General features: G+C 41.7%; 1 protein-coding gene across 2 annotated transcripts in view; it reads left to right on the top strand.

Moving 5' to 3' along the window:
* The window catches only part of pamr1b (peptidase domain containing associated with muscle regeneration 1b), a 37,786-nt gene extending 13,626 nt beyond the window's left edge, over positions 1–24,160 (top strand). For both annotated transcript variants that reach the window (XM_073471900.1, XM_073471899.1), the window contains exons 2-14: positions 8,735–8,911; positions 10,530–10,655; positions 11,230–11,344; positions 14,225–14,442; positions 15,231–15,338; positions 17,730–17,900; positions 18,038–18,229; positions 18,422–19,306; positions 19,396–19,572; positions 20,808–20,874; positions 20,990–21,219; positions 22,772–23,130; positions 23,210–24,160. In XM_073471900.1, coding sequence (XP_073328001.1) covers positions 8,782–8,911; positions 10,530–10,655; positions 11,230–11,344; positions 14,225–14,442; positions 15,231–15,338; positions 17,730–17,900; positions 18,038–18,229; positions 18,422–19,306; positions 19,396–19,572; positions 20,808–20,874; positions 20,990–21,219; positions 22,772–23,130; positions 23,210–23,758 — 3,327 coding nt within the window. In that variant the 5' untranslated portion in view covers positions 8,735–8,781 and the 3' untranslated portion in view covers positions 23,759–24,160. The remainder of the gene's footprint in view (positions 1–8,734; positions 8,912–10,529; positions 10,656–11,229; positions 11,345–14,224; positions 14,443–15,230; positions 15,339–17,729; positions 17,901–18,037; positions 18,230–18,421; positions 19,307–19,395; positions 19,573–20,807; positions 20,875–20,989; positions 21,220–22,771; positions 23,131–23,209) is intronic.
* The last annotated feature ends 907 nt before the right edge of the window (positions 24,161–25,067 follow it).

The raw sequence follows: 25,067 nt of genomic DNA on the forward strand, positions 1-25,067 counted from the left end.
TTCTCAAAAAGCCGGCATCAGCGCTCTCTCCATCCCCTCTTCCCCTCTATCCTTTAAGAGCACGGCAGCATTCAGCAAGGCTTGTAAAAGAAGACCCACAGAGAGACAGTGATGTAAAATCCAGCCTTTTACGGACGCAGCAAAGCAAACAGCACTGACAAGTTTGTACAATCTTTGTCTTTACTGCTCTTGCTGAGGCACTGACTTGTGTTGGTTGGTTTATTGTCCCATTAAAAAGGGCTCTGAGATCTTCATACACCTCTTTACTCATTGCTGTTGTTCTTTTTGTGAAATAAAAGTGAGATTGTTTTTGCGCTCTAAAACATAGAAGCAGCAACAGATGGATGTGGTCTCACATTCCTGGAGGTAAACTAAGGCGGTTGGAGTCCTAATAGGGCTGTTGAGCCTTGGCACTCATCCCCTTTTGTGCGAGAGCTTCTCTTTAATCGCTAGAAGTGTGACTCAGGGTGAGTTCTCCCTGAGATTGAGATTGTCTCTGCCTGTTTACCCTTGGTGACCGCTTGAACTGCTGCTGGAATACATGACTCACGTTCGAGTCAATCACGCTTGACTGTGGTAATGTATTTACCATACACCGTCTCCAAGACTCCTAACCAAACCTCTGCCCTCAGTGTGAGTCCTCCTCAACGATTACCACACAGTAAAATAATACCTCCAATTTGTAATGTTGGTGAGTGTGGCAAAGGGCTGGGCAGAGCGCAGCACAGCTGTGTGTGTTAAGAGAGTTCCCTCTGGCAGATTTACCTACTGCTGTTGTTTTCAGCTGAGTCACTATTTCTAAGCTTGGCTTGTTTCATAATCGTGTCTAATCAGCTGATGAAAGATGCTTTCTATTGAGCAACCTAAAAGTTTTCTTCTTTTTTTTTTAAAGCAGAGCAGACGTGTTTATATGCAAATCCTGACTTCATGTCTGTTTACGCATGTGAGTCTGCGCCTGTGTTTATGTCCCATTTGGCATGTTTTGGTGTCCCTGAGGCATTTTTGATCCCTGCAAGGCTTCCTGTTCAGGATCCTCCACCCACCTGAATCCTCAGATGTCCTGTTCTTCAGACACACTTTCCATATAGTTTGTTTGACTAAAGTCCACGGGGAAGTTTTTAGGGCTACTGGGTAGTGAGCTATAAGGAATAAAGATTTTTCATTGGAGAGAGTGAAATCCTGGCACAGACCGTAGCTACAAGAAAGAAAACATGGACTCTGATTCGGAAAAATAGCGTGTCATATCAGAGAGTTCATTCCGAGTTAAATGCTGAAAACAAATGTGCACATCTCAGACTCCTATTTGACCTACATATTGGTGTCACCAAAGTGGATAATAGACCTACAGGGTATTTCATCAGGTTTGTGGTTCTCTAGCAGGGGGAAGTTTATTTAAAGCAATCTACCAGGATGACCACAGGGATCAGCACTTGGGATCGGACTACATCCACAGTCAGATATGTAGTCCCCACAGAGCTCCTGTGGGAGTTCCCCTGTTCCATGACAGCAAAATCACTCCAACCTCAAAATACCAGACAGCTGCTGTGGGCAGTAGGCGAAAGGAATTATACACTCGCACATACATGCACAGCACGTGCACTCTCAGCTGCTGAAAAAAAAACAAACAGTTTTTCCATGATACATCAGCATGAAATAAGCACCATTTTGTCTAGAGGAAGCTATTTGTCCGGTAGTGGATTCATTATCATCTTCACAGTGAACTCTTTCTGACGGGAGTTCTCACTCAATTATGGCATGGGACAAGTATGACTCAGTGATGTTGTGGTGTTGCTGATGTTGAATATGCAAAACAGCATGGTCAAATAAAACTGACACTGTCTGCATTGCTACATACTACTAAGGAAATATGTTTTTTGTAATTCAGGGGAACTGAACTTTAGAGCAATAGTTTGACATTTTGGAAAATAGGACTGTTTGCTTTCTTGCTGAGTGTTAGATAAGAAGTTTGATACCACTCTCATGTCTGTCTGTTGAACACGCAGCATGTAATTTCTGCTGTAAGAGGTCTCTCAGTCCAAACAAAACAAAAGAGCAAGTAGCGCGGGATCATGGAATTTGTTGTTTTTGTCGTTAAACAACCACCATTACTGATGGAAATCTATCTAAGTGACTCATGCGGGAATTTTCACAGACGAGTTAATGTTTTAAAGAATTATTCTTGTTAAGTTGAACGCATCATTACTTTGACCAAAATTATGGATTTCTCTCGGTTTGAACATTGGAAACATTAAGGATACACAACTCAATAAAATCTAGAACAAAGATCGTTTTCAGACATTTTAATGCAGAAAAGTTACATATTGTATCTTTAAATAAGAAATGCCAGTCAGCTTAGTTTAGCAGACTGGAAACGGAGGACAACAGTTAGTCTGGCTCTGTCTACAGGTGACAAGGAAGTGACTGTCTATTTTTACTTCAGTTTTTTATGTGTCCGAACCAGGCTAGCTGTTTTCAGTACTTGTGCTAAGCTAAGATAAACTAATCAAAAACTGATGGTAGTGTCATATTTACCATAAAGACATGAGATAGTATCAATCTTCTCATCTAACTCTTGCCAAGAAAGTGAATACACGTATTTTCCAAAATGTTGAACCATAAGGTAACTTGGGAGACATGAGAGACTACATGTCTGACATATGGTAGGTGACTTAGCCACCTGTGTTTGTGCTGTGTTTGAGTTGTTTAAACTTCTCACTGGGCTCTGCTCAAACCTTCGCAGCATTGTGCTCTTTTGCTTTGTTTCCAGATAAAAATAGCTTAGCGGTGTGTAGCAAGACACGCTGATAAGATGTAGTTTCTGAGCAGTGAGCAAGAAAAAGACAAACTAGACAATAATTGATCTGAACAGAGCAGTGAGTGCAGCTACAATTCTGATAACATCGGGGTATCAAATTAGAGCTTAATTACACAAGTTATCTGAGACTCTGGAGGCGACTCCTGGCGATTAATGTGAACTGGAGTAAAAGTTGATGCTGATGCAAAATGACAACAAATAACAAGGCAATAGCTGACCTTGGATTTTATTCCTAGCTGAGCACAGAGAAAGTTGCTTCCAGAAAATGATGGCACAGTTTCAGCGCTGATGCAGCGAATGAGTCACTCCTGAGGTCAAATTCAGCACCTGCAGCAAATTTGAATGCAGTGTGTCCGTTAATCAATAAAGCTGTTTTTTCAGGGCTTGTGGAGCAGTTGTGTGTATCTGTGAGCATTATATTTGCACAAAATACATTTTAATGTGAGAATTTTCTTTAAAATGAGATCTATTAATTTTGTGTTAAATAGGTTCTTGTGCATCTAAAAGGTCTTGAAATTAAAAAGCCCAAAGACCACGCCAACTGGAGCTCCTCTCTCCCACAGAAAACACTGATTCTGAACGCCTCGTCAGTAGTCCCGCCTTCTTCACTTCTTCACATCACAATACATCACCATGTCACAAATTTGCATAATTTATGCCTATATTCACAGTAGAAGTTGTTAAAACTGCATGCTGAAAACACGACAGCCGACTGATTAGCAGTGCTGGCTCAGGTGTGTGTGAGCTGACCAATCAGAGTAGACTGCGTATTTGGGACGAAGGCCTTAAAGTGACAGGAGCAACAACAAGCGTCTCAGACAGAGGGGGAATACAGTGCTGTTGTATGAGAAAACATGCTTTTTTTGAGCACTAAAGCATGTAAACCTATTTTAGTAGTAACCCAAAACAGAATTATGGACCTGAAAATAAGCATAATATGTCTGCTTTAAAACCTGGACAATAACATGAAAATGTTATGTTGCTGTCCTACAGGTTTATGGGCCAGTAATGCATTGAGGGTCAGAGGACTTGCATGAATTTCCGTCACCACTCCTCTGCCTTTGGTAATAGTGATGTCAGTCTCTGGATCCACATCAAAGATGTGCGGTTGAGCCATGTCGGCTCACAACCTGGGCCTGTAGAGCTTCTGAATGGGTGTGGGTGCTTTATAACACATGGAGGTTGCCACCAGGCGACGGGGCGTCTGTTATGATGCCTGTGTCACCGCTATTTTCATTTCTATGGCTTCTTGACATGCATGTTGAGAAGAACATTTAAGAGCTCAACATCTGGAATGGAACAAAGCAGATAACGCTTACATAAGACCAGAAAAGTCAAACAACCCACACAAAAATCTGCATGCTTAGCTGCTGGACTGAGGGGAAAAAACATGTTATCTGCTGTAAAATTGTGTTTCTGTGGCTTGGTGCCAGCACCTTCCCACACAAACAGACACGATTCTAGTTTGGGGGAAATGTGAGGACACCATTCCACATACCACAACACATAATTATCAGACAGTTTGGATGGAGGGGATGCTAGACAGCCATGAGGCCCAATGAGGAAGCAAACTTTGTTATCTGATGAGTGTCTTCCTAGTTACTATCAACTGTCAACACTTCCAGTCTGTGTTTAAATTCACATTAGCCAGGGGCACACAGCAACAAGCTTGGGTTAAATTATAGGTCTGAGTAACACCATATAATGATAAATGGAGCTAAATTTGAATGTTGATGCCATTGTCAACAGTGCCAACAATGAGTAAGGTTGCAAAAATACAGCACTGTGTTTAGTCTCAAAAGACAATCTCAAAAGACATGATATATTTTTTTGATAGCTTGAAAGCTCAAACACTGAAGGTGAAGTCATGCAGGTGGGTGCTAATGCTTTGAGAAACGGCCACTTCCAGGTTTACTCCTGTACATGTGCACTTCCACACCTGTTCAGACCTTCCTGAACTGCTGTAAAACCCCACATGAAATTGTTACAGTCCAGTCTGTAGTTACCTGCAGGTGTTGACCTGGAAGCCTTACGGATGTGTTTTTACAACAACGCAAGCTTTATTACTAAAATGAATCAATTCAAATCGCTGGGGTGCAAGCCAAGGCACAGTTATGTAAAAATGGACTTCAGTGTTGTAAATCAGTAAACACTTATTAAAGGGAGGGAAGAGCTGTCCAGAAAAACACAGATACATTCCAGCATGCGTCCAGCACTGGGGGAGAAACCTTGCAGTCATGCTTCGGAGAAAAACATAACAGTCTTATCAACAGAGCTGGAGGCCAGCAAACTGAATCCGTTCACAGTGAATAAACAGTGAAAACATTGCTGCCTGAGTTTATTTACCTCAAAGAGGAGCATTAAGAAAACAGCCTGTGGGAGTCTTGCTCATTTTATGTCACTGTCGGAGGTGACGTGGATGAATTTCCATCCCTGGTTTCAAAAATAAAGATCTATTCTACTGTAAATGAGGGTCTTCTCTATAAGGATACTAAGGGCAGTTACGGCCACAGGATGTCATTTCTCTATCTAAGGACAAGACACACAGCAGTGATCCATGTAATGACATTAACAGGCCACCTCATAAAGTCTTCTGACCCTTTCATGTTTATGTCCAATAAATCAGGTTTCACAGTCTCTCCGGACAGCATCCTTTATGTACCTCAGTGAGGAAGCTAACCCATAAGGAGAAGAGATGGTGTCAGCACCTCTCAATCCCCATGAGGCAGGAATCACAAACACTGTTCTTTCCAAGGCTACTAATGGTCATGGTTTATAGACTAAATAGAAAAACTGGCTACTGAAATAGTTGCCAATGGCTTTAGTCCATCCTTCCTTGTTTAAAAAAGACATTTGGGATCTTGCAGTCATAACAACTGTCATAGATGTTTGAAATGTGGTTGCTTCCAACTGCATTTTAATGTATGTGAGTAAAAGCAGAACACAGTTTAGATGGATTCCTGGTGTACTAACACTGAGCAAAGTCAGGTTACTGTAATCAAGCCATTAGCAGTTTCAGTAATTCATTTAATCATCTAGTATTTTTCACCTCTGCCAAGAAGGTTGTGTTTTCACCTGTGTTCATTTGTTGGTTGGTTGGTTGGTTTGTCAGCAGGATAACACCACTACTACTTAATAGATTTCCACAAAATTTGGATGGAGGATAGGACTAAAAATGGACCAAGAATAGACACCATTAGCTTATTGTGTGGAGCCAGATAAAAGGACAGATCCGGGAATTTTGTTCGCAGTTTCTGTAACGCTGCATTTTTTAACATTTTCATTAATTTCTCAACGAATAATACACGTCTCCTGATTAAGAAAATCAGGCATCTTTAGGTGGCTGGTATCTATGAACGACTACAAAAGGGGGGGGGCTGTTTGGCATTGGCGGAGGTATGCGCTCTACTGAGAGCCATTGTAGTTGGGGCAATTCTAGTTGGGGATGTTTGGGATGAAGTAGGGTTTTGGGTGTAGGTCAATACTACAAGTTTGAAAATGAAACTAAAACAAATAACTGGAGGTTTGGAGTTAAAACAGATGAGCTTACCAGACCTCTGTAGTTCCTCCTCATCTGTGTTTGAGGCTAAATTTACTACTACAAGCATAGTCTGTCTCACCAGATGTAAAAGGTAAATCCTGCCATTGGCCAACTATATCAATCAGCCTTTAGCTATCTCGTACAACAACCTTTGAGCTAGCAACCTACACGCTAAAAACGGCAAGTTACCTTAACCCTTACATGGTTGCTAACAGTACGATCTTGAACAATCTAACAATTGTCATCTTTTCTGTTACGAGGGTTTAGCCATTTTGATGCCAGTGATCGCCTCCCCATGTGCAAAACAAATCAACCCGCTGACAGCATTTTGCACCACTGCTGCATCCTGGCCAGCACAAACCAAGACAATTGTAATTGGTTTAAAGAAATAAACACAAGTCAGAGCATTTGTTTTGTGTTGCAGAGTGAGATTTGGTGCAGTCAGACTTTTCTCTAGCACATTCAAATCTGTAATTTGAATGTGCAATGCACGATCAGTAGAGTACTCTTTTAAAAGCATGGGCTTGACTTGTTTACATATTTCAAATAGATTTTTCTAAAATGAGAATAACAGTTTAAGACTGCATTGTAGAGCAAGTTATTACTCGCTCTGCCATTGCCATAATGCATATTTGTATTTGACTCACAGTAAAGTACAATCCCATAATCCCTCTCTCTGCACAGTGTCTTCTTCTTGTCTCAACAGACATTTCACTAACCATGCAGGCGATGCCCATGCCATGGATGTTTGTGGTTATCACACTTGGTCAAAAGAAGTCCACAAAAATGACAGTCTCATTCAAAACTACAAGCTTCTCTTTGGGAGGGAGACAGAGCCAAACAAAAGAAGACAATGCAAGAACACCAGCTTTGATTTGAGAACAAAGCTGGAAGTCATAAGTTTACATAGTTTTTTTACCACAAGAGACCATTTCTGGCGGCGAGTGTAACAGCAAGAGACGTTATGCAAGAGACTGGCGTGTGTGGGCGCCATGGTCCAAAAACGTTTGGGTGGCATTAAATCATAGTCCCGAGATCTATCGCACGGCGCATACCAAGCTACGCTACGACACGGCACGCTACGGCACGCAACGGAACGCGGCGCAGCACCGCGCCACGCCACGCCACGCATCGCCACAAAGACAGCGGACCACACAATGTAACGGGCTTGCTTTACATGCTTTAAGACCAATACACAAATGTAGCTGAGCTGAGGTTATTAAACAATACATAACCCCAGGAACAGACAGGAATCATAAAACAGCTCTGCAACAGCTTTATGAAGGACAAACTGTGTCCTTAAACCTGCACTGACGTTGACCTAGTGGCACTGCACAACCTACTTTCTGTTTGATTAATATCAGTGTGTGTGCCATACCTCACTGCGTCTTTTAGGAGAAATAGCTGAGGAGAAGGCCAGATTGTAGCTGGACTGAGATACAATTTATGATATCATTAATGTGGAAGGGCAACAGGGACAACGCGCAGCATTCCAAGACATCTGTGCTTCTCCTCTCTAGTTGACTGTCTGCAAACAACCACTAAGAGATTGATATCTATGCTTCGGCGTACTGGAGCATTTGTATGTCTGTGTCTTTGATTCTAGGTTTCACAAAATTCATATAAACAGCAAACCTAGTGTGCAGCTATGGCCTTACAAATAAAACTAGCATGCAAGTGTGTCTGTGTGTTTTTTAGGTGGGAAAGTATCAGGAAGAATAAATGGTGGGAGACTTTATTATGATTGCAGGGCTGCAAGGAGGGTATGTACAAAATGCTGCACTGACATTGTGCCAAGTTTAAAGTGCAGCTTCTGTTAGTTCTCTGTCCATGTCTGCCACTAGAGAATTTCCACTTGTCTGTTTCAGCTTTTAAATCGGCACTGTTACATAATTATAACCCCGGCTCAAAGGTCCTTGAGTCACGCATTTCCAGTCCAATTAAACATTGACTTTATTTGCTAAATAGGTCTGTTTATGCTCTGCTTCTGAATTGCTTTCTGATTAATGTGTTTGTGTAATGTGTTTTCGCTATGACTTTACCGTTGCGGCATGTTGTCTGATGTAATATACAGAGGAGATAAACTATTGAGAGACGTGCAAAGCTTGCGACCATATGGCAGTGGAAATAACCAGAGAGCCGGTGCTGAGCAGCAGTTCAGATAAACATTGAACTCACCAAAATCCTTCCACTGCCGCTCTGACTTCTGCTGACCATAACCAATGTCTGCTGTTTTTTTTCCCACAAGGCCGGTCATGATTGACTCATCTTCCGCTTTATTTTTGTACACGTCTGAGATAGTGTTACATAATATTTCCTGCTTGCTTGTTTGGGTGATTTTTGCTGAACTGCTGACCATGACATATTGTTTTGTTCAGATTATAGGTATCTGTACAACCACTGCCCGGGCCCAGAGTGGAACGTTATGTGCAGAGGCTGCTGCGAATATGACGTGATCCGCTGTAAATGCCCCCTGCAGGGGACTCCAGTGGGCTACGCAGTGCCCTGCTGCCGCAACGCCATTAATGAGTGTGACCCCTGCATCATCCATCCAGGTAGAACTTCAACCCAATCGTCAGAATAATGTTGATATGCTGAAACTTTATGTTTCTTTACATTCAGTTTGATGTTGTGACCCTGCTGTGCTTATGGTCTGGTTAGGTTTAGGCACAAAATCGCTTGGTTGTTGTTAGGAAAAGATCGTGTTTTGCATTACCTGGTTCTGTTGCCACTAACACAACTGGAAAATGCCCTCACATCTCGTTACAAAGGTTTAAAGTGGTTTGGCACTTGAAATGTTGAAACACAGTCTCAAACAGTGGTCTGTATGAAACGTTCAAATATAATGTATCTGTGGTTTGCAGGAACAATCTTTTCTGTTTTATCTCTATCAGCTACATTCAGCTTTCCTCATCAACAGAAGGTTTTATAAAGTTGACCAAAAAACACACCTTTACACATTTAGCTGCACGTAGAGGAAGCTTGTTAATTATATAACCGATCAAAAGCAAAGTGCACCGGACGACATCGCAACAACCAGGAGTACTTTGTACAAAAACAACGGCAGAAGTAGGCCTACGTTAAATAGGAGAGGTCTCATCACAATCAGTGTTTACAGGAGGGACTCTCTTACCAGAGAGCGTCTCTCTTTCTGCAGGGCAGGTTGTTCCACTAAGAAGTCGATTGCAGACTGTGTCATACTCTTGGATGAATAAAAAAAAAGTAGCAAATGCTAAAATGGGTCACCAAATATACTTGGGCAGCTGTTAATATACTTGGGCGGACCGCCCGAGTAGAGTCTGTGTGCAATTTGATGAGGTGTTGCAGATTTCATTACCTTGAACAAAGAAAAAGTTGGCAGTACCAGGCATTCTCTTTATAAAATATACATCTGTTGATTCTAGTCAGTCCATACATTTTCTATCCTTGAAACGAGTCTTTGTTTGATATGTACATTGTAGTTTGTGCAAGACCAAGTGCTGTCTATCAGCTACACATCTGTTTGCATTGCAGCATTACAAGCAGTATAACAGAAAGCCTGAGATAATTTGTGTCTGATCTAATTTGTTTGCAGGCCGACACAGTACAGCCTTGTATATACGTGAAAATATGGTCACGTGTGCTGCAGCTCACACAGCCAAACTCTTGCTTTCTCTCTGTTTTTTTCCTGCATGCCATCCACCTATACAGGTATGTCATGTTTTCCTCACAGCTTGAATGTACTCATGTTTTCCTTTATGGGGAAAAACAGCTGTTGTACATCACGTTTTACTGTTAAAAAGTGAAACATTTTCCAAGCCCTGATGTGTACAATCATAAATACCCACGTGTAAATCACCCACTTGTTGTTAACTACATACCTGTCCTCAGGTCAGATGTTGCCCTCCCATGGACAGAGCAGAGTCTCTTAAGTGAAAATCCATCCTCCCAGGAAGCCATTTCAGGGGTTTTCTCTGCATTTCTATTTCAGGAAGCAGCAATATGTTTTTATATTCTGTTGTAGTGTAAGATGAGCTGAATGAGTTTAGCAGAGTTGAGATAAAGGAAAATATAGCAGGGTGAAGTGGGGTGACACAGCTCCAGATGTTTAGGTTCCCAATTCTGACCAACAATAAAGGATCTTTTGAAGGACTTAGCTAATTTTATTTTTGTTTCCGACTCTTTGTCATTCAGGTTGCAGTATATTTGAGAACTGTAAGCGCTGTAACAACGGGACATGGGGCCCCAGGGATGACTTCTTCATTAATGGAAAATACTGCGCTGAGTGTCGGCCCGGCTGGTCTGGTGGAGATTGCATGAGTAAGTCTCTTTATTCTCCCAGTAGGCGGATCCTACATGGCTTTACTATAAATGATTGTTTTTCTTTTAAGTGAAATGAATACCATACTATATGTTCTTTCCTTCCCTGCTGATTTATCTTCTTCTGGGAAAACTATGCCAGCTTGGAAGGCTGCCATATGCCTAGGAGGTTTTCTATGAAGAGCTGAATGACAAGTCAGCGTCAACGTTTGGCAATCCCATAACATTTAATTTAATATGCAACATTTGGACACAGACTGTAGCTTTCTCTATATGCAAATTTTCTGCCAAGGGGTACATCACCCATAGATATAATTAAAAGCAGAACCTGGAAAGGCTGCTGAGTGCCTTTGTTGCCCATGTGCGTATTATGTTTATACTCCTTTATGTTTTTGAGCACAACGCAGTGGCTTTGGACACTCAAATGTAATTGCTTTCTGGTTTGAATGGTAACCAAAGCAGCTAAATGTCGACCCTCAAAATAACAATTAAGCTGTAATTAACAGCCTCTGAAAGTTAAATAGCATGCCACTTTCTTTCCAAAATAGAAATTATTCCCATGTGTGTCATTTAGAGTGTGGGGGAGTGATCCGCAAACGGCAGGGCCACTTGGTGCTGGAGAGTTACCCCAACAATGCTCGGTGTGAGTGGACCATACAGGTGGACCGTCCCTTCACCATTGACCTCAGGTAAGACCATAAACATTCTGCTCCTGTAGTTCTTCACCAGTTTCTCATGTCATCAGAGCCAAATTTTGGAGGTAATGTGGGTCCAGTCACATCAGGAAGGTTAGTGTTAATATTCACTGATAGTTATTAATCTTGTCTATCACGAAGCATGATGGGTAAAACCACAGGTCAGATTGTTGTCATCTTCAGCAGTCGCAGCTTCCAAAGAATTTGAAGAATCAAATTGGGGCCCACAAACTTTCATAGGATTCCAGTAGTTTCTGAGATATTTTTGGTCTGAATCAAATTGGTGACAAATGGACATTTCCATCCCAGAATCATGCCGCCATGGCGAAAACTCGCACGTAAAGAATCAACAGCCAAGTGTCTTTTTAGAGACAGTGCCCAAGTTATTCTGAATAATCACAGACTTCACTGTTTTCATTGGAGCTACTTACAATTATACAACCAATGGAGAAGTCTCCTGGTTGCATCACCAACAAGTGACCACGTAATAGCTGATGCAGATATTATGACCACAGCTTACAAAGATACACTACACGTTCTTATCCCAGGTCGTCAAAAACCAACGCTGCTTTGTCACTCTCCTCAGCATCTCATAGTGCAAAGCCTTCCTTCCAGAGAAATGGTTGCAGTTTGGTTAGGTGTAGGCACGAAGACTACTTTGTTGGTGATGTCTCCTGGGTGAACGTCCTGCGTGTGACCTACAACTTTACCTTTTTTAGGACTACTGTATGAGATACCATGGTGTATGACAAAATGTCAGTATTCAAGGGATGAGACTGGGCTGAAATACAGTATGTTCCTGTTGGAAACGGATGAAAATTGCAAACCCTTGTGTCAATAATGTTAAAATCGCCACAGCTTCATCTGGCCTTCAAAGCATCCGTTTTTGGGATTTTCATGGTCCATCTGTAATACTTATTAATGGCTGGCCTGCTTCAGTCAAATTTCCAGACAGTTCAGATATTTCTGCAAGATGTATGTCAAGGGGCGGATGGCAAGTCTACAGCACAGTTTGGAAACCACAACATCCCCTTTTTTGGGGGGGAAGTTATTACTTTTCAGTCCTGTGATAACTTTCTATTTCTGTCGTTTTCTCCATTACACATGCAGCACTTTACAGGCAAGCATTTGCACAGGGTTTAAGAAGCAACAAAAGCTCCATACAGTTAGATATAGGGACGGCATGCAGTCCATACGGTAATGGTTTACTGTGTGCATAAAATACATTTAATCATTCCAAGTATTTTTTATGCTATGCATTAAACTGAACTACCGTGAACTATGAAATGCATAGATTGCTCGACTGACTCCATTCTGTAATGACAATATAGAGATGACGGATATTTATGTCATATTTTTACGTCCTTTGTGACACAAATCCAACAAAATCCCTTAATGAAAAAGAGCTGCTGTGCTCAACCATAGACTAATGGAAAGTTATATGTCTGGGTCTGAGTGAAATTACTGCCGGGGCCTCCTTGTATTTTCTGTCTTTACGGTGACTCGCAGTACACTCGCATCACAGCCAACACACGTACAACTGGCATTAATTGTCGGGAGCTGCTGCAGGCTAACATTTAGCATTACTGTACATCTCATTAGTCTAAGCCTCCGTGACTCAAGGGGTCTGTGATAAAGGGTAAAATTAGAGGATTTGGGAGAAAGCCAGTGTCTTGTATAAAGTTCATCAGTCCCTCATGTCCGTTCCAATGTAAGGCCAAAGGAGATTACATCTGAAATCGGCAGGAAGGGGAAAGGAGACTCCTTTGTGATTTTCCTAATCCAGCTGGCAGTCGTCTCAATGTCACACTCTGCCTGCAACTCAACCAGACAGCTCAAGAATTGAAAGCAAATGTAAATTTCTCCCGAAAGTTATCATACACATTTAAATTCACCTTTAAACGGGCCCTAAAGCAACTCCTTCTGGATGCCCTGACCATATTTAAACACAGCGAGCGTGTTTTGGAAATGTTTACACATTACCTATAAATTCAAGTAGTTTTATAGACATTTAACAGCTGCTGATCTGAAATAATGAGATGCTTATTTAGACTGGGATGAGTTATGCTGTTTATCAGCAGTAATTATTGCCATTACATAAATGTTATGGCATATATATGTGCACTTAAAACTGCTGAATAGGCACAAAGCCCAAGATAGGTATCAGTTTGTTTTGTGTTTCTTAATGTGCAGACAGTTTTATTGTTGCCACAAAGCATCAGTAATTATTGTGCTTCATCTCAACTTTTCATCTGAACTCGTATTGTATTGGTGCAAAGTATTTGCATACAGAAATAACGTGGTCTTACTTGCCTTTACCTGTCTTACCCTTGATCTCAGGTGATGTTTTTCCCTTTAATCTTTTTCCTGCTGCACACAGCTTAACCCCCACTACTCTTTGTTATGCACACACAAAAACAAAGCAACATCAATCTAAAACTTTAACTGCTGTGGTGGTTAAAATGAGACACATTTCACACACCATTAAGAAGAGCAAGCATTATAATAGTGGGGCAAATCACCTTCAGCAGCTGTTAATGTATTCAGTAGCAATCATTACCGTTCATGACTTGTTTGCTGGCTGAAGATTTTAAAGCATTGGTACCATGATGCCAGCTGGTGTGGCACTGCCAGGGAACACAGGTGCTCTCACAGTCCAGGAAAACACCAACGTAGCCGAACCACAACGGAAAGTTTTACATAAAAAAAAAAACAAAACGGTTTGCTTCAAACACCATCATACCCATAAAGTGTGTCAGAGCTTTGCAACATTACAAATAATTTCCAGTGATGGAAAGTTGATGTTGTGACATTTTTTTTTAATACTTCAAACTGTTTCAACACCATTTAGTTTGTCATTTTTTTCTCTAACAGGTTTATGATGATGAGTCTGGAGTTTCACTCCTCCTGTCGTTACGACTACGTGGAGGTCCGAGATGGTGACAGCATCAACTCACGTGTCATCGGTCGATTCTGTGGGAACAACAGACCCGCCCCAGTTCAGAGCTCTGGAAACAGTCTGCACATACTCTTCGTGTCTGATGGTTACAAGAATTTTGATGGATTCTTTGCGATTTTCCAGGAGAGCTCAGGCAGGTCAAATACCAGTATCATTTAACAACAACAGAAACACTGCTGCTACTACTATTTATATGTATTTACTTCTTTATTTGGTGAAATAATGAATGTCCTACCCCAAATCCCAATCCTTATCCTAATTTGAACCTTAAATGCACAATATGTAAAAAAAAATTGTTGTACTATAAAAATGTTACACACTGTATCTTTAAACTCAAAACCAAGTCCTAGTCCAATACCAGAGCCAAACTAGAGTTTGTTTGCTTTATACACAGTATATAAAAAGTCATTTCTAAAGTCACACTCAATGAACAAAGAGGCTCTTTAGGGCTTCAACAAATGCAAACAGGAGAGAAGTTTCCAAAGCACCCTGAGTCCAGTGTGCAATAAAAAGCCTTTAACAGTGCATGACCGACAGCTACATGTTTCGGCAAAAGCCTTCATCAGGCTGTTGAGCCTGCTAACAGCCCGTTGAGAAAGTGAGGACCGGACCAAAACGTCCTACTTTCCAGAAATGTCGCCATCCTCAAGCAGACACACACACATAGACACACGTAAGTTGCCAGCGGCTAAGCCAGATCTAGTAAAAGTAAACAGGGGCTCTCTGTGTAGAAATGCCAACACACATTCAGAGATGGAAAGTCACATTGACATTTAAATGGTGCCAGCTTTGAATATGAATCCCTTGATGTAGCCTGCTGTGGAAAGCCATTCCTTTTGGCATACACATTGAATCATTATACTGCTAATAAATACAGCATTTCTTCTTGTAACCTAATTTCACACACTTGTATGTTTACAGCTTGCAGCTCCTCTCCCTGCCTGCATGATGGGACTTGTGTCCTGGACAGTTCTTATACATACCACTGCGCCTGTCTGGCTGGCTACACAGGCAAGAGGTGTGAAAATGGTGAGTCCGCAACATAACTGAGCAAGAACATGCTGGAAAGGTGTTTATGTTTTGGGGGGTAAATGAAAGTAAGAAAAAATGCCTGCAGGTTCTGATCAGTCTTAACAGCATACTGTATGCATGACTTGAATTTTCCATCCCTCAAGCATCTGAAAGACATGCGGATTACTGTATTGACACTTACGAAAGCTCAGAGTTATTTGAGTCATTTTCAACTGAAATCAGACACACCTAGTTATGACAAACTTATCGGGAATTGAACTCTTCCTTCTTATTTTGCTGTTGTTGCTGCCCAAAGGCAGGCGATGATTCACAGTCACAAGAGAGAAGTTTGTGGTTTGGACTTGGTTCAGGCCAGCTGCCTTCCCCGTCCGTGCATCTATGGTTTCGGTCAACCAACTTTTTGGGAACTATAAAATATTTTTGCATGAAATTAAGCAGCATCCAACCAACTAATGCATGACATCATACTGCTGTGGACAGATAAATAAGGTGAAGGAACTGACTGAGCAAAGAAATTAAAGGGTATAATGACAGGGAGATACCCAGTAATTGCCAACTGAAATCCAATGAGGTCATTTTGCTCTCTTCGTCATGTGTGGCACGACCCAATTAGGGTGTGGTTGGCCTGAAAGGTCTTTTATTTATAGGTGTCTGGACCCCAACTTGTGTTTTCATACCCAATACACCTCCCTAAAGATCTTGCAAAAACAGACTTCCTGAACCCCACTCACTTCTTTTGTTATGGTGTCTTTTTCAGGGCTAAATTTGAGTCTATAAAACGAATGGTGAAACAATTTCGCTTCTGTAACAGGAGCCAGCTTTTCCATTGGAGGAGAGACCTGTAAAAAAAAGGCATGAGTTTTCATTCCACACAGTGTGCATTCATTTGTATTCCCACGAGGAATCCTCAGCTGTTAATTTTAATGGAAGAGAGCTGGAATAGTAATGTCAGGACATTTTGTGGAGGAAATACAGTCTACATTTCTGCCCAAGAGTCAGACGGAGAATTTTAAGAATTAACCTGACATCAGCCATATTTTAGGTCTCCAATAATCAACCTGTCATCTGTTGTAAGCCTGAGCTAAAACTCATTCTGTAGGAGAGAATCTTGACACGTTATCGTATAAACTCGAGAAAAATTATTTCTCTCTTCCCTTCTCATTTCTCTGTCTGGAACAGTTTAATCTATTCTTGAGTCTAATCTGTTTTGGAGTGCTGTGTTCAACATAGTTTCCAAGTCGTTAATGAAAGGAATGATGATGTACTTACAGTATGTGTCGCTGTGTATATTACGTAAGCATTCCAGCCTAATAACTCCAGACTCATCTCGTTACATCTGTCCAAAAAATCCGACATGACAGATGGATCATTTAAGGGCAAAAAAAACCAACAAAGGTTAGCCGCAGCACCTCAGGATGCTTCCGTTTTAAAAAAAACATATTCAAAGGAGGTCAACTACAGTTTACTTTCCCACTTTTGCGTTGGCCTGCAGCATTCTTCTTCCCCTAGAGGACTCAAGGTTGAAAATGCCGTAAGGCAAAAACGCCCAGATTATAGGGAGGGTTCCTTGGTTTGGAGCTATAAAACCACAGACAGTGAATTTCATGGATCTGACCTAAGTTAAAGTCAACACCACAAAAAAAACCTCCCGAGGGATCATCTCACAGAGAGTGCTGTAATGGTATGATAACGTTAGTGTTAACATGTGTGTTTGAGTTTCTCTGAACTCACTTGTGGTCCTGCACCGCAACGTTCCTGTGCACATTTGCAGTTTGCCTTTAAGATAGAGATAGATCATCTGAATGCTAAATGAATTGCACGATAATTGTGCCCTTTATGACATGGATACTGTTATTCTGTAGAAGGTTACACACAGTATTCCACCACTACCACTCTCTACTTCCCCACTTCATAAAATCCACTTTTACAACACTGGAAAATTGAACAGTTTCACTAAAGCTCTTTTACAGCATCTATTTCTTCCTTATTTACAAGCCACGTGCTCAAGTCTCGCTGTGAACTGTTCACACTTCACCAAGATGGGTGAAATTATTCATTAATGAGCCTCTACGGTAGCAGGCTATGCTTTTAAAGCTCTGGGCATTTTTAAATCAAGAGTAATGAGTCTGAGAGCTGAGATTTAGGTTTGTTTATTTCGCTACCTGTCTGACCTGCAAACAGCAGAAGGCAATTAACTCACTGAAGCTCTGTATGTGTGGTCTTTTACAGCAGGGAGGTGCAATAAACGGATGTTTGAGGAATGCTGGAGATGCTTCCTAAAATCCTCTTTACGTCTAAATTTGGACGGCCCAGCAGTCAGTTATGAAACAGGAAAATAACACAACATGTGTGCGTGAATAAAATGTGCGTGCCTGTATTTCCACTCAGTGGTGGGATGCCACAGGCCTCCAGTGCCCACCCATGGTTCCACAGAGGGTTTGTTCCATCACTCGGGGGCACGCATCAGTTTCCGTTGTGACCCTGGCTTTGAACTGCGAGGCTTTTCTTCTGCCATCTGCCTGAGTGACGGCACATGGAGTGCTTCTGCCCCAAACTGTGGTAAGATAATGATGTGAACTGGGAAAAGTCATTTGCTTGTCTCCACATGCCATACAGACTGCCCCAGAGATGGTGCAGATTGTGGAGAAAGGCAGATCGGCAACTTCTAAAAGCCTGATTTTTCTTCCTGTTTCCAGTGCCAGTGGAAAGAGTATGTAGTTTGCCACCCAAGCCAACACATGGGGACCACTTCTTGGTCTATGGACCCAATGATGTCCTCATTGCTTTACAATACCTGTGCAACCAGCCCTATGAACTCAGTGGGAACTCTCAGAGAACCTGCCTCCCTAACAACACCTGGAGTGGGACTCCTCCTGTTTGCACCCAAGGTCAGACACATTGTCACACAGTCAGTGCAAAAAGTTCATTTTACTTTATTATTGTACAGATAATCGATCAGAAAACTAGTCTGTGCCCAGAGCCATTCAGCATGACGGGCCAAACTTTGAACAAAAATAATTTGCAATCAGCTTCTGTCTGACAATTCAGTAATGATCTTTCTTTGTGTTGTTTATCCACAGTGAATAATACTCTCACTGAGGCAGAAAAGGGCAAAGACAAGGCAAAAGAGACAGAAACAGATAAACACACAGACAAAGATATCAGCAAAACTAAAGAGAAAGGTCAAGAGAACACAGCTGGAGAAAAAGAAAGTGTTGGAGGGGGAGATATAAACACCGGGCAGGAGAATACAACAGCAGTCGACAGAGAAGATAAATATACTGATACCATTCCAGAGAAAACTACGTCTGAGGGCAGGAACGAAGGAGAGCCAGAGGAAAGAAATACTGGGTCAGAGAAGCCCAGTGGAGGCAGCAAAGACAAAGTGGATACTCAAGGCCCAGACAACAGCCTGAATACGGTTGAAAAGAAAGAACCTGAGGTAGCAAAGCCACCTGAGAAAAAAGAAGAAGGCAACCAAGACACAAATTTGGAGACAGGAATAACAGATGTACCAGAAATAGTTGTGATAAAAGACAAAGGACAAGAAGAGAAGGAAAGAAAAGAGGAGCAGGTGAATGGAAAACGAGATCCAGATAAAGTTGGCCCTAATGACACCAAGCTGAGACCGGTCATAACTGAGGGTGACAACACAGTGGAGATATTTGAACAGGAAATGACAAAGAACGACACAGTTATATATGATACAAAAGACACAAAGAAAGAAAATAATAGCATAGATTCTCCAGAGGCTGGGAGGAAAATCATCCCCACCAGAGTCAATATTACACAGTACACCATGTACAGTGCGGGAGGTGGGGAAAGCGGGAAGCCAAAGGAAAAACCAACAATTCCAGAGGACGAGACAGACAAGGATTCTGCTGAGAAAACACAGGAGGAGTTGGAGAGGGAGAGGGAGGAGAAAGAAAAAGAAAAGGAGAAAGAAGTCAACCAAAGCTTCGATGGTAAGAGACTCATTGAGAAAAATCAAAACAAATACTATCCCCTTCTCCTTCGTGTTCACCCTCACTTACCGTCTGTTCCCCTCCTGCAGAGAAAAGCTGCCCGCCTCTCCCTCGCCTCTACCACGGCTACCACCAGCCGATGCCCGGGGTGGAGCCTGAAACAGTGGAGTTCTTCTGTAACCACTCCTATGCTGTCAGCGGCGATGCCCGACGTACCTGCCAGCCAGATGGCACCTGGAGTGGCAAGCAGCCCCTCTGTGTCAGAGGTACCGTCGTCTGTTTTGATACTGTTGTTTTCTTTTTTATTATTTAAAGCCCCACGGCGGCTGCCACAAACATGAAAGGCCCTCTCAAGAGCCAGTGTTTGATTTTTTTCCTTCCGGGCTACTGTAGAAACATGGGAGAGGATCCACTCACTCTATAATATTAAAGGCTCATTCTAAGTTAATGAAAACACAGCGATTCTTAGTTTCAGGTGATTAATCACTAATGAAAACATCATTATGATTCTACACACTGGACCTTTTATTGCTGATATTGATGCTAGTTGGTTGTCAGTGGAAGGTATGCATGTGGAGCATTTTTTTAATGATTTTTACCATCGAAAGGGTTTTTTAAGTACAAACACAATACAGCAGACTCAATGTTTTATCAGAAAATGCGTAAATATTTAATAAGGGATCATGGGTTTCTCTCTTTCTCTCAGCACATCAAACTTGTAAATATAAAATAAGTATGCTAAAGTTAAATGCTAGTGGGCAGAGGAGTCCTTCAGTACAATAATCTATCAGTCTGGAGCTGTAAATGTTAATTAGTTCTTGATGGATTTTGGTCCGGACGCTCTTCAGCTCTTTGCCAAGAGGTCAGCGGTCGAACTTTCCTCGGGCTCGGCTTCATCTGATGAATTAAACAGGTAGAGAAAAATCTTTAGTTATACAGCAGCCAAATTATGTTCTTTTTTTCTAGTCCTGTTAATAAACTCTTTAGGTAATACTCCTTAAGGTAATACTACCTCACTTTCTTGCTGGGAGTTAGATGAGAAGACTCACACACTCATATATGAAACTACAGCCAGCAGCCAATAAGCTTATGTGTAGCTTAACATAAAGAGTGAACCGGGGCAAAACAGCTAGTCTCTGTCTGTAAGTAACAATATCCACCTGAACCTCTAACGTTTCTTTTTTTTTTTTTGTGAATTCTGTGCTGATAAATGGATTTGTTTTACCCTCAAACAGAGCCTAGCCTAGCCGGTGCCCACTGCTTCCAGTCTTTATGCTCAGCTAAGCTAACCAGCTCACGTTTAATGTAGACATGAGAGTGAAGTTTATCTAACTCGTGCAACTCTTGGTAAGAAAGCAAATAAGTGTATTTGCGAAAACATTGAATTCTTCCTTTAACTGTTACATTACAGTCACTGTTCCAGCTACAGTAGCGTCATTCAAATCACTGCAGCTGTTAATGTGTTATGTGTGTGTTCATATATGTGTGTATTTATTTGCAGCATGTCGGGAGCCCAAAGTGTCAGAGCTGGTTAGACAGAGAGTCCTTCCCCCTCAGGCACCGTCCAGGTATGTTTACCGATGCATTATGTTACATAGCATGTCATGTGGTACATAAATTTTTCTGCTCACTCAACCTGAGGGGTAATGTCTGCATACATCTGGCTTCTGCTTCTCACATCAGAAAGACACCTGTGCACAAGTTCTACTCCTCTCAGCGCGGCCAACAGCTCCAGTCTGTCGGCCCCACTAAAGCCCCTGTAGTGCTTTCCCAGCTGCCCCAGGGCTTCCACCAGCTTTACACACATATAGAGTACGAGTGCGCCTCTCAGTTCTACCAACACTCTGGCAGTTCTCGTCGCACTTGCTTGAAGACCGGGAAATGGAGCGGGCTTCATGTGTCCTGTTCACCAGGTGAGGGCAGCAGAGGATCACCAGTCTTTAGTCTGACAACTCTCTCACAGAGCAAACACACTGACACACATTTTTATACGGTGAGATACACCCACAGATCAACAATGGTATGTGATACAAAATTATGATGTCATCACTCAGACAGCAGTGGAGCGATGTTGACAAAATATTATCAATGCCTCTAATTAATGACATTGAGGAATACGTTGTCAGCTTCTTTACCCATCTCCTTTGCAGTCCTGCCAGCCGTTGTCTCTCATTACTACATAGTAAAAGTCCCCAAAGCTACTAAGATAAAAAGCTAATGGCTGACATTTACGGCTGAGCTATGAGATAGATGCAATGAGACTTTAAACGATCGGCGTCTTTGATTAAACAAGGCTTCCTCCAGGCTGTAATCAGCTGCGCAAACTTCATCACCAGCAGCAACAACATTTGAAGTAAAAGCAGTTAGTTTGGAGAATGTCAAAAGTTTTAACATTGTGACAGATGTCTCACAGATGATGAACTTTGAAGCTTAATATCTTTAAAAGAGTTCTTCACTTTCTTGAAAACACAATTCATATGAAAGACTCTCCTCTCTGTGCACAGTTTGCCTGCCACTTTAATCACTATTTGCAGCTATCACAAAAACTTCTCGGACAGCCTGCCTTAATACCCACCTGGAAAAGTACTGGGTCAGTGAGCTGTGTTCAGTTTAATAAAAGGGGTCTGCCCACATTAATAACAATGTCAACAACACTGAAGGTAGATTTATTTTTCAGGCAGTTAACAATATTGTAAAACAAAGTAGCGAGGTCTAACAACACATTTTTCTAAAGACTATCTTTTAAGTCTGTTTAATTATTACTTGGTTATGACATCAGGAATCAGATGTTTGAATCCCCCATGGTGCATTTTATAAACATTTTTATAGTGTCCATCATTGTTCGTAGACATTTGTCTTTTTGAAGTAAGCAGCAAAAACGCTTAGCTTTCACAATAACATAATAGTTAATAGTTAAAGCAACACTATGTAACTTTCTGCAAAAAGATAGTTGATTGTAGAGTCTCTTTCCATCCATCCATCCATCTTATCCGTCATTTTGTTTAAAACCTTCTTAAGAGTCTATAGGCTGTTGTAAAGTGATATAAAAGTGCTTGTAAATGTCTTATAATCTAACAATTAATGTGTTTATGATGCAACTATTATACTTATATAGTCTTATTAATGTTAATAAGCATCTTAAAGCGACTTTTAAGGATATTATTAACTATTAACTAACACTTATTACATAAAAATAATAAAATAATATATTGAAATATATGATATTTGATATTTAATATAAAAAAAAGATTTCCTTTACATTTCACAAGACTGTGTGGCTATTTTATATGTCCCCCCATCTATGCCACTGCTTTGCATTTTGGTAAACAATCTTTAAAACAGCAAGCTTATGTGCACATTTAAAATGAAAGCTGTCTGATGGGAAAGGAGAATCAAAGACAACCCTAAGTGTTGACACAGTCTCTCTCTCTCTGTCCTCTCATCCTGTCACCTCCCCTTTGGCAGTGTGTGGGAAGCACCCCACCTTTGACCCAGAGAGGCCAGCGGAGGCTCACTGGCCTTGGCTGGCAGCCATCTACCGTCGCTCCACCAACGGAGCCGAGACAAAGGTGACCAAGGCAGACAGCCAGGCAGGGTCCCTGAAGAGGGACAGTGGAGCAGGAACTGGCAACCTCAATCAGGCTTCTGACTGGCAGTTGGTGTGCAGCGGGGCTCTGGTGAACCAAAGGAGTGTGGTTGTTGCAGCCCACTGTGTGACAGAACTGGGGAAAGTGTATCCTCTGGATGCAGCCAAGATCAAGGTGGTGGTGGGGAAGCACTACCGTGACGACCACAGGGACAGTAAAGGTCTACAACACCTGAGGGTAAGCTACTGGAGATATGGTCTTCTCATGATCCTTTTTAATCAAACCTGCACAGTAAATTCATCTCTTTCTCCTTTAGGTGGCCTCCATATCTGTTCATACAAACTATGACCCCAATGTTCTCGACTCTGACATCGCTGTGGTCAAGTTGCTGGACAAAGCACGGATCGGGGAGAAAGTGACGCCCCTCTGCATCTCAGATAGCCAGGGAGAAGAGGTAACTTCAGGACAAGGGCTTGTGACAGGCTGGTCTCCACTGCCTGATCCAACTTTAAGTCCCGATGAGAGGGCGAGGGTCGGGCTCGTTCACCTTGCGGACGTGGTCCCATGTGAGCAGCAGTATGCTCGTAACGGCGTGCCAGTCAGCGTCACAGACAATATGCTCTGTGCCAGCCAGAAGCCTGACTATGTACCCTCGAACATATGTCCGTCTGACACTGGGGGAATCCTTGTCCTCCCTGCCCTCTCTGAGGACCAAACACCCAACAACCAGAAGCATAAAGGGTTGTGGAGACTCTTGGGACTGGTGAGCTTTGGCTATGACCAAGGGGAGTGTAATCCTGATCTCTACACCGTCTACACATATGTAGCCAACTTTAAAGACTGGATACAGAGCAATATGAAATAAAAAATCCTACTGTCTGACTCACCTATGCTTCTAAAATATTTAAAAGTCTTCATATCTTAAAATCTTCTCCCCTATCTTTTCTTTCTTGGTCTCATTGCACAAGGGCATTTTCTTACTCCATGCAGAAGCACTGTAAACATTGGACAACACAGTGATCTAACTGAAGGGGGTGCTAACACATTAGATGTGCTGGGCGTCAACCTTTCATCAGAAGACTTCAGTGTTCAGGTCCCTCAGGCTGAGGTTACAGACCATTTCACGATGGTTTGAATTGTACTCATTGGTATGTATATATGTTGTAACGTACTGAATTATTCTATCAATTCATACGACGAAAGAGATGTACATATTGTGTTTGAAAAATCATGACGTTTTTAATTAAAGAAAATGTGGGTGTGGTAACGCTCGTCAGTGGTGTGATTATTTTTTCAGCATGTGTGCACGTTTAAACATATTGTACTTAATTAAATCCTTTACGTTGAGACGATGTGTAATGAAACACCTTATATTTGCTCTGTGAAGCACACAGTGGGGTTGTGCTGTGAAGCAAATGAATCCAGGTCAGAGCAGCACCGTTTTCACAACCATAAACAGAGCACGTTATTCACAGATCAATTCCTCGTTCTGTGCTCAAATTAAATCAATTACTTCCATTCTGACCTTCCTCCATTATTCAGACGTGAGTTTACATAGAAGGAGCAGCTGCAGCTTGTATCGGCTTCCAACAGGGGGCAATAAAGAATACATTATGTTTCAGAGCAGCAAGAGATGAGCTGGGCTCTTGATTTGGTGATTTCATAATAATTTAAGTTACAAGCTGCGTGACACGATGAATCAATGTTGAAATAATACAAACCATAGCAATTAAATAGCTAATATCAGGAAATGAAAGGGACAGAAATGGAATACAATTTTGACATCCTACAATAAAATGAGCTGTAAAAATACACTAAAACAGACCCAAGGTAGTTTTTTTTTTTTTTTTTTAAAGATAAGTGATATAAAAGATGATGCAAGTCTGCAAGCCTCATACAGGAAGTTCCAAATGTGTGTCTTAAATTTGATGAGTAAAACCTGATTGTTGCATTAATTTATCCTTCATTCATTTGGAGGCAGCGTAGCAAAATGACAACACTGGTTAGGTTAGCATGTAAGCAAACAGTTGCCTATTTACATATCTATCTGGCATGGAGCAACATCATCACTCATGTGGCGTCGTGCCACTTGGCACCTGATAAATGTAAGTCTAATATCCGCTCTCTCTATAGGTCAGTTTTAGTTCCCACCAGCTCTTGAGAGAAACGTATGT

Source organism: Pagrus major, chromosome 8 (genome assembly GCF_040436345.1).
Source record: "Pagrus major chromosome 8, Pma_NU_1.0".
Lineage (NCBI taxonomy): Eukaryota > Metazoa > Chordata > Actinopteri > Spariformes > Sparidae > Pagrus > Pagrus major.